General features: G+C 29.2%; 1 protein-coding gene across 1 annotated transcript; it reads right to left on the reverse strand.

Annotated features, from left to right (window-relative positions):
• Positions 1 to 6,152: 6,152 nt before the first annotated feature.
• LOC135143380 (uncharacterized) lies at positions 6,153 to 6,824 on the reverse strand. Its single transcript, XM_064075232.1, has 3 exons — positions 6,735 to 6,824; positions 6,284 to 6,674; positions 6,153 to 6,232 (listed from the first exon to the last, which is right to left on the reverse strand). Exons 1-3 carry the CDS (start codon positions 6,763 to 6,765, stop codon positions 6,175 to 6,177), a joined length of 480 nt encoding a protein of 159 aa, XP_063931302.1. The 5' UTR covers positions 6,766 to 6,824; the 3' UTR covers positions 6,153 to 6,174.
• Between the last annotated feature and the right edge of the window lie 2,291 nt (positions 6,825 to 9,115).

The raw sequence follows: 9,115 nt of genomic DNA on the forward strand, positions 1-9,115 counted from the left end.
GTTTTGATTGGATTTCACCACTTCCAAAAATTATAAAATTTTATAACAATTCTTATCATACTACTATTAAAATGAAACCAAAAGATGTAAATAAAGGAAATGAAAGAAAATTATTAGAAATCGTATATATAATTACATTAACAAATAAAAAACCAAAATTTGAAGTTGGCGATAGAATTAGATTATCTAATATGGTTGACGTATATCGTAACAAATTAAAAACAAATTGGACAGAAGAAATATTTACAGTTGTAGAAAAACGTGTATATAATGTTTGGATTTATTTTGTTTCTGATCTTAATGGTGAAAAAATTAAAGAGGGTATATACGAAGCAGAAATGCAACTAACATTATTATAAGAATTATTGAAATAATACAAAAAAAATAAATATAATTTTTTTCTTTTCTTTTTTTAATTCAACAATCTTTAAGTTTGCCTTGATTAATAAATTCGCTGTATTCATTTATTAACTAGAGAAAGAGTGTTTGCTAAACGTCTTTTTGCTCGTTCTTTATTGTTATACCTAATAACAGGATGTTTATTCAGTAATGCGTTTATTTTTTCTTCATCATAACTATTTACATCTTTTAATTCTTGTTCCAATACATTAATTTTGTTATCTTTATGCTCGATTTCTTCATCCATCTTTTCTATTGTTTCAACTGCAGCATTTCCTAATTCTTTTAAAATTCTGTTTCCCATATACAGTTGATTAGATGCTTTCACTTTATTGCCAATAGATAAATTATTAAACTCAATGCAGTCTTTTTTTATTCTATTTTGAATAATTTTTACCTGATTTTTGTCTGCAACATCAATTAGTGCCATTATTTATTACATAGGGAATTTATAGTCTTATTAAAATTTTTATCAAATTCTTCTTCAGCCTCTTTTGTACTGCCAGCTTTCAGGGACGCTTTGTAATCTGATTGGGATGTGTTTGATTTGTGTTTAGATTTAATTTGTTTCTGTTTTTTGTTATATTGTTCTATATTGTTTGATTTTTTGTTATGTTTAATTAATGTTTCACCAGTGAGAAATTTTATTTGATTCCTAATTGTATTTTCACCAATTTTATTCTGTTTAGCAAACTCTTTTAAGGTAATATTTTTAGAAGTAGGGTCTCCTTTTTGTGCTAAAAAATTTAATGCTAATTGTCTTGATCGCATATTATTTAAATTCTTCACTGACGGAATACTAGACTCTGTTAATGTGTAATCTTTTTTAATTATTATGTTTATCTTTTGTTTAGCTGACTGTTCCCTTTTAGTATTATGAGTCATTTATTATGAAATAATATCTTTCTAATAAATGGAGAATAAAAACTGTCAGATTGATCATGAATAAACATCTACGAATAATGAGTCATTATTAAGAAAATGTTCCATTTGTAAAACAATAAAATCTCATTCAAATTTTGTCAAAAATAAAAATCAGAAATATGGAATTGGATACATGTGTTATGACTGTAAAAAAAGACAAAATGATAAATGTTCTTGTAATATATGTTTTATGGATGTACCGACACGATATAAAAAAAGACATTTCAAAAATATATGGCATGAAAAATTAGAAAAATATATCAACGGCTTAAAGGGATAACTCGATTCATAAATGTTTTTGAATAATTTTTTCTCTAATAAATGGAGATACAGAAAGATGAACTTCTTAAAATGAGTCTTGAGGAAATTGTAAAACTTACTAAAGGGGATTTAAAAAAAGTGGGTGAGATAATTGAACAAATGAATAATAAAGATATTCCGTCCTCGAGTTCACCTTTGGTCAGCGGAGCAGCATTGATGAATAAATATTTTTTAACACCAACATCAGATAATGAAATTGTACTAAATAAACTAAATTTGAAAAAATTAAAAACCATTGCAAGAAGGCAAGGTTTAAAGAACTACTCAAAATATAACTCAAAAACTAAATCAGATCTTGTAAAATTAATTGTAATTGGCATAACAAACTAAGCAGGATTAGTATTAAAAAATTAAAATCAATTGCTAGCATACTAAACTTAAACATAAAGAGAAATAGTAAAAAAATAGATCTATTGAATCAAATTTCAGATAATGTAAACAATGATAATTTAAACACATCTCTTAATGAAATTGAATTGCCAAGTTTAGAAGAAATATTGAAGGAAATATTAGAGAAATCGACTCAAAATAAAACGTTGAAAGAACTAAGAAAACTTGCCAAAGAAAAGAATATCAAAGGTTACTCAAAAATGAAGAAAGCAGAATTATTACAAAAAATTGGTGAGGAACCTTTTGCAATCGAAGATGATTATTTTACAGAGTTTTCAAAAAAACCTAAATTTAAAATAATAGAAACAAAAGCTGAATACAGCAAAAAATGGAATACACATAAAGTTTACTATAAAATTATATTATTGAAAGATGAAGAAGAATCGTTAGAGTCCGATGTTTCTGACATAATTATGAAAAATATTAGTATCATTAGAGAAGGATTGAATGATATGATTAAAACAGTAAAAGAGAAAACAAAATTTAAACAAGGAGACTTATTAAATATAGTACTTAACCACACCCATCTTTGGACACCTATTTCCACCGGATTATCAAGAACGTTAATATGCCTAGAGGTGCCACTAATGCGAAAAGATTGTTAAATATAGCAGAAGACTCAAAAACAAAGAAAAGTATAACACAAATAAAAAATAAAGATAGATTATGTTGTCCAAGAGCCGTTATTGTTGGATTAACTTATCATACAAACATTATACTCGGTAAGGAATATAATGATAATGAATTAAAATATATTTACAAACAACTTTAGCTTAAGAGCTATGTAATCAGCTTGGAGAATATAATGAAGAGTATTTTACCTTACATGATATTGCAAATATAGAAAAAGTATTAAATATTCAAATAAAAGTCGTAGCAGCGGAATGCTTTAATTCCATAATATATTCGGGGCCTGAAAAAGATATAAAAATATATTTATATAAAAATGGAAATCATTTTGATACAATTGGTAGTATGACAGCTTTCTATGGTCAATCTTATTATTGTCAAAAATGTGATAAACCATATCAAAACAAAGATAAACATAAATGCAAAACAAAGGATAAAATATGCATAATGTGTTTCGAATCTAATCACAAAGAAGACTCTGCTAAAAGAATATATTGCGAAAAATGCAATAGATACTGTTTTAATCAAAAATGTTTAGAAAATCATTCTGAAGTTTGTGAAAGATTGCATAAATGCTTAAAGTGTAATAAAATACTCAAAAGAGGTGATAAAATGATTGACGAAGGTAAAAAAATGATTGAAGAAGGAAATAGATTAATTTGTACAAAACCGAAAATGGTCCAAAAATGTAATAAAATTATTGAAAGAGGTAATAAAATGATAGAAGAGGGTAGTAAAGAACACAAATGTGACTGGGAAAAATGTAGAAATTGTTATAAAGAGGTTGAAATACGTAAACATAAATGTTATATGCAATGGAAGTGGCAAAAAGGTGGAATCTGTCAAGCAAAAATAAAAGACTGGCAGGGCCAGCCCAGAGGCAAAGCCGAAGACGGTGGTAAAGAATACAAAGTAAAAGGTTGTAAAAATTGTGATAGAAAAGGTTGTACAGTAACTTTTCCTGATAAAACAAACAAAAGAGTAAAATATCACATTTATCAATGTAAAGAATGTGAAAATTGTGTTAAAGTACCAAGAAAGACTGGCAGGGCCAGCCCAGAGTCGAAGACGAAGAACGAAAACGGTTATCAATGTCTTAATTGCGGATCTTTATTTAATACAACTAAATGCGCTTACACACAAAAATATTTATTCTTTGATTATGAGGCGATGCAAGAAACGGGCAAACACGTACCTAATTTAGTTATAGCTCACGATTTTTACGGTAATGTTGATTCTTTTAAGACTAACAAAGATTTCTGTAACTGGTTAGTTTCTAGAGATCATAAAGGATACACAGCTATTGCACATTATGGAAAAGGTTATGATTCTTACTTTATTCTAAAATATTGCGTTGAAAACGGTATTAAACCTTTCTGCATATATAATGGATTTAAAATAATGTTAATGGAAATAAAATCAATTAATTTAAGAATTATTGATAGTAGTAATTTTGTTCAAGGACCTTTAAAAAACTTCCCCAAAACATTCGGTCTAAACGAACTTAAAAAAGGTTATTTTCCACATTTTTTCAATACAACAGAAAATCAGAACTATATTGGAAAAATACAAAATACAAAATACTATGGTGTTAATTCTATGAAAATAAAAGATAGGCAAGAGTTTTTAGAATGGCATAAACAAAAAAGAAAAGAAAATTATTTATTTGATTTTAAAAATGAACTTTATGATTATTGTAATTCTGATGTGGATATATTAAGAAGAGGATGTCTTGAATTAAGAAAACAATTTCTAGAAATAGCTAACATAGATCCTTTTAGATACATTACAATTGCAGGTGTTTGTATGGCTATATATAGATCCAAATATATTAAGAAAGATACAATTGCAGTTGTTGATAATCTAAAAAACGATCAATATTCTCAACAATTAATTTCTTGGTTAAATAGTTTTCATAATCCAAATATAAAACATGCATTAAACGATGGTGAAGTGAGAATATGTGGATCAAAAGTTGATGGCTTTGATCAAAAAACTAATACAGTCTATCAATATCACGGTTGTTTTTGGCATGGTTGTACAAAATGTTATAGTTCAAATTTTATTAATAATAAGAATAAAACAACTATGGAAGATCTTAATGAACAAACAATAGAAAGAAGCGAGCAAATAAAAAAAGCTGGCTATAATTTAATAGAAATGTGGGAATGCAATTGGATTAAATCTAAAAAATATAAAGAAGAAATGAAACAAATTAAAAGCAAATATAAAGAAATTGAAGAACTTAATCCTAGAAATGCGTTCTTCGGAGGAAGAACTAATGCTACAAAACTAAAAGTTAATGGAAAGAAAATGAAATATATAGATATTTGTAGTTTATATCCAACAGTACAATGTTATGATGATTATCCAGTTGGACATCCTACTAAAATATTCAAACCTCCTACGTATAATTCAAAATGGTATGGTTTAATAAAATGTGCAATTTTACCACCAAGAGGTTTGTATCACCCTGTTTTACCTGTTAAAAATAAAAGGAAATCTGGCGGTGAAAAACTAACATTTTCATTATGTCAATTGTGTGCAAAATTAAATAATCAAAAAGATAAGTGTACTCATACGGAATCTCAAAGAATTGTCAGAGGAACCTGGTGTACAAACGAAGTAAAAAAAGCAATTGAAAAAGGATACAAAATAATAACTATTGATGAAGTTTGGCATTTTGAACAAAAATCGAGTTATTTGTTTAAAGGATATGTAAAAGCATTTATGAAAATAAAGTTAGAGACAAGTGAATGGAGAAATGATTTTGAATCAGAAGAAGAATATAGAAAAGCCGTAAAAGAAATTCTAGGTATTGAATTGGGTAAAATAGAAAATAATCCTGGAAAGAGATCTGTTGCAAAAATCTGCTTAAATTCCTTATGGGGTAAATTTGGTCAAAGACAAAATATGGGGGCAACAGAGTATGTTACAGATATTAAGAGATTTTATGAGATTTTATTAGACGACAGACTTGATAATATACATATCAATGAATTAAACGAAAATATGTTACAAATTGATTACAAGTATAAAGGTTGCTATGTAGAAAATGATTTCAATACCAATATATTCATAGCGGCTTTTACAACCGCAAATGCTAGACTAAGATTGTACGAAATGTTAGACATATTAGGAGAAAGTGTAATATATTATGATACAGATAGCATTGTATATATAGATAATGGTAAAAACACTGTAAAAACAGGATGTCTATTGGGAGATTGGACCGATGAATTAGGCAAGGACGTATGGATTGTTGACTGGGTATCAACAGGTCCAAAAAGTTATTGTTATAAAACTAATACAGGTAAAGTTGTTTGCAAAATTAAAGGATTTACATTAAACTATGAAACGTCCAAAAAGATTAATTCCGATAGCATTTATTTAAATTTTATTATTATCGCTCGAAATAGCATTAGGGTAATTTTTATGCGAAATCACGTGAAATGTCAAAATTTGACAGTTCTCAAAGAAATTGACGTGATAAATTAAGAAACAAAATAATTATCTAGTTAAGTACTGCTCTTGAAATAACCAGCAGATATTCAGATCCCCGTCATTTCTAAAAATAAAACAATGCAAATATTGAGCATAACATAAAATCAGTGTTTACCTTTTTATTTCAGTTGGCCACATTTTAGGTGGTAATGTGGCGTCATCAAAATCCTGACCTGATTGACATGGGCACGGGTCACAAGCATAAATAATCGCAATCCCGTAGGCACTTACTGGATGTCTGCTTACAAATTTTGAATTCATTGGTTTATACTTCATGAGTTGTTTTGATAACATTTTCAGTTCCTCTCCTGGTTGTGGTAATAATTGGTGGTTCAACATTCGGAACTCCGCGTTCCATCTGCAGTATGGCTTACTTTTTGACGGTAGCGGCTTAACATCCTCTACGACAAAGCCTCTGGAGCAAACTCGTACTAATGCTCTTCTAGCAGACGCAACAATATCGGCTTGCCTATAGTAAGCACATGCCAGAATCGATGGTAGGGCCTCTAGATAATAAGAATAAACCATTAAATCTTATTTTAATGTTTTAATAGGTATCTACCTACCATTCGTCAAATTGGGATAGTTTTCCATCATGCAACATGAACACAAATGGCAGAAGATGACTTGTGGGTTCTTTGGTTGTTAGAACACACTAACTTGAGTACGATAGATTAAGTTTTAAATGTTTTACGTATTTAAATAATAGATATAACTAACTAACAATAATAATTAATTACAAATACACGTGGAAACTTTGAAGACTGTGTATTGGCTGTGAATCAGGAAAGGAACAACTAACACTTAACGACATCTCGACATCGACTAGCGCGGAACGCGGAACGGAAATGGAAATCTACGAGTATAAACTACCAACTTTAGAGTATGTAGCGCATGCGCATATAAAATCCACGCCACGTTTTCGAATGTTCTTCAGGCCGGCGCACAGTGGTCGATTTGTCAAACCTAGATGGACAAAAATAAAACAAAGTCATTTTCAGAAATAAAATTTAATTCTAAAACAAAAAGTTCCTATAAACAAATGGGCTAAATTGTCTGGTTTTCGAGATACTGCAAAAAAAAATAAAATATTAATACGTTCGTATCTACTTGTTAGAATTATTTCCTATTTGAAAGTGTTGCGCTATAATATAGATTATTTTATAGAATATTAACTATATAATAACTATAATGTCGTACCTTGACTTAGCGAGGCATTCTATTTATGTTTTTGAAGATGCATTTTTCTCTGCCTTTCTAAGGCTGCATTTTAATGCAAGCACTACCTATTTCAGTTCAGCTATTGTCCACCAGGAGGGCATTGGTCCCTATATTACCAACCAGCTTTAGCAGCGCGTTTTGCCTTGCCTTTGTAAAGAGCCATTATAATGAATTCATATTGTGCATTATTTTACATTCCACTGAATGGGTTTTAGATTCGAACGATAAATTTGGACGTTGTTTAGCTGTGGTGGTATAATCTTTGTAACTTATTTCATTTTAGAACAGTACACCTTTCTTCTAATTACAACGGCAGTTTATTTTGTAGTTAATAATTTTACTATCCCACTTTAAATTCTGCCATTGTATATGAATTTGATAATTAATTTTTGGTAGATATGTACCCTTACAATAAACTAGGCAAGAATCAATATCAATAAGTCAAATAATGCTACAATGATATGGAGCCAACGTAATAGTTTTAATATTTGACAAATTGAATTTGTGGCTATAAAAAATTGCGCTCACATGCGAGCCACTCATTTCTTTTTTTGTTTGTATTTTACAGATTCAACCACTACGACATTTGTTGTTACGCGATTTGTCAATAACATTTAATTTTTATAGTTATATGGCAACAACCTACCGATTTTGACTTATCGATTCAAAGGAAAGTATTTTAATTTACCGACCCAGTCATATTTCCAACTTCATCAGTTCTCCATGTTTCAGGACTACTAGTTTACCAAAATGATCTCTAAATTCCATCTGTCTCTGTGCCGTCTGTCGTCTGGCGTCTGGTGTCTATCTCTTTCTTCCCCACCACCAATCCGATGATATCATCTCGCAATTGTGCGATAACAAATGTACTCCTGCATTTGCGGTTTATGAATTCGTGTTAAATTTATCTCCTCAATATCTAGATTTTTGGAAAAAAAATCAAAATTTTATAACAAGATTTTACAGTTTAACTTTGAAATTGCAAAATCGACTGCTGAAATCTTTCAAACGATTTAAGGTTATCGTAAGTATGGCAAATTGTTACTCAAGCCTTATTCGTTTATGCCTTCCCAAAAAATTTGTATCATCGAAAAATTTGCGCAAACAAATTCTATCTAAAATATGCAAAACATTTGTCCAGTTTTCCTAAAACTTGGAAGTACTGTCCTTGTTAGTATTACACTACACCTGTCCAGATAGATGTATATGGTCTTGTTAAAATGCTGATGACGTCATCTCAAAATTTTATGACGGAAAAACTCACATGAAACATACATAAAGCATGCCTCTTTTCTTTTACTCTAACACTACATCCACTTCTTGATTTCTAACTTATAAGGGTTATCATAAGAAAATGTAATTCTCAAATTCAAATTTTATGATTATTCCAAATATCTGGATATGTTATACTATACCTCAGGTGGAAGAGATGTTCTGTCTAAATAACTTTAGACCAAATATAGCCCCTAGAAAACATATAGTATCGTCACCGTGGAGCAAACCTGGCGGAAACTTAACAAAAACAAAAATTATTAACACCATTTGACAGACCGCGAAATTTAAAATGGTTTTATGTTGGATTTAAAGTTTTGTAGTTTATATACAAAATATGGAATAAAATATAATATTTAATCAAGAAAGTCTTATTTAATAATTATTAGTTATATTAATTGACAATTAATTGACTAAACAGAAAGACCACGCCAAGACCACGTGACAACAACGA

The sequence above is a fragment of the Zophobas morio genome, unplaced genomic scaffold (genome assembly GCF_036711695.1).
Source record: "Zophobas morio isolate AGI-343-1 ecotype UQ-CSIRO unplaced genomic scaffold, CSIRO_AGI_Zmor_V1 ptg000058l, whole genome shotgun sequence".
In the NCBI taxonomy this organism is placed as follows: Eukaryota; Metazoa; Arthropoda; class Insecta; order Coleoptera; family Tenebrionidae; genus Zophobas; species Zophobas morio.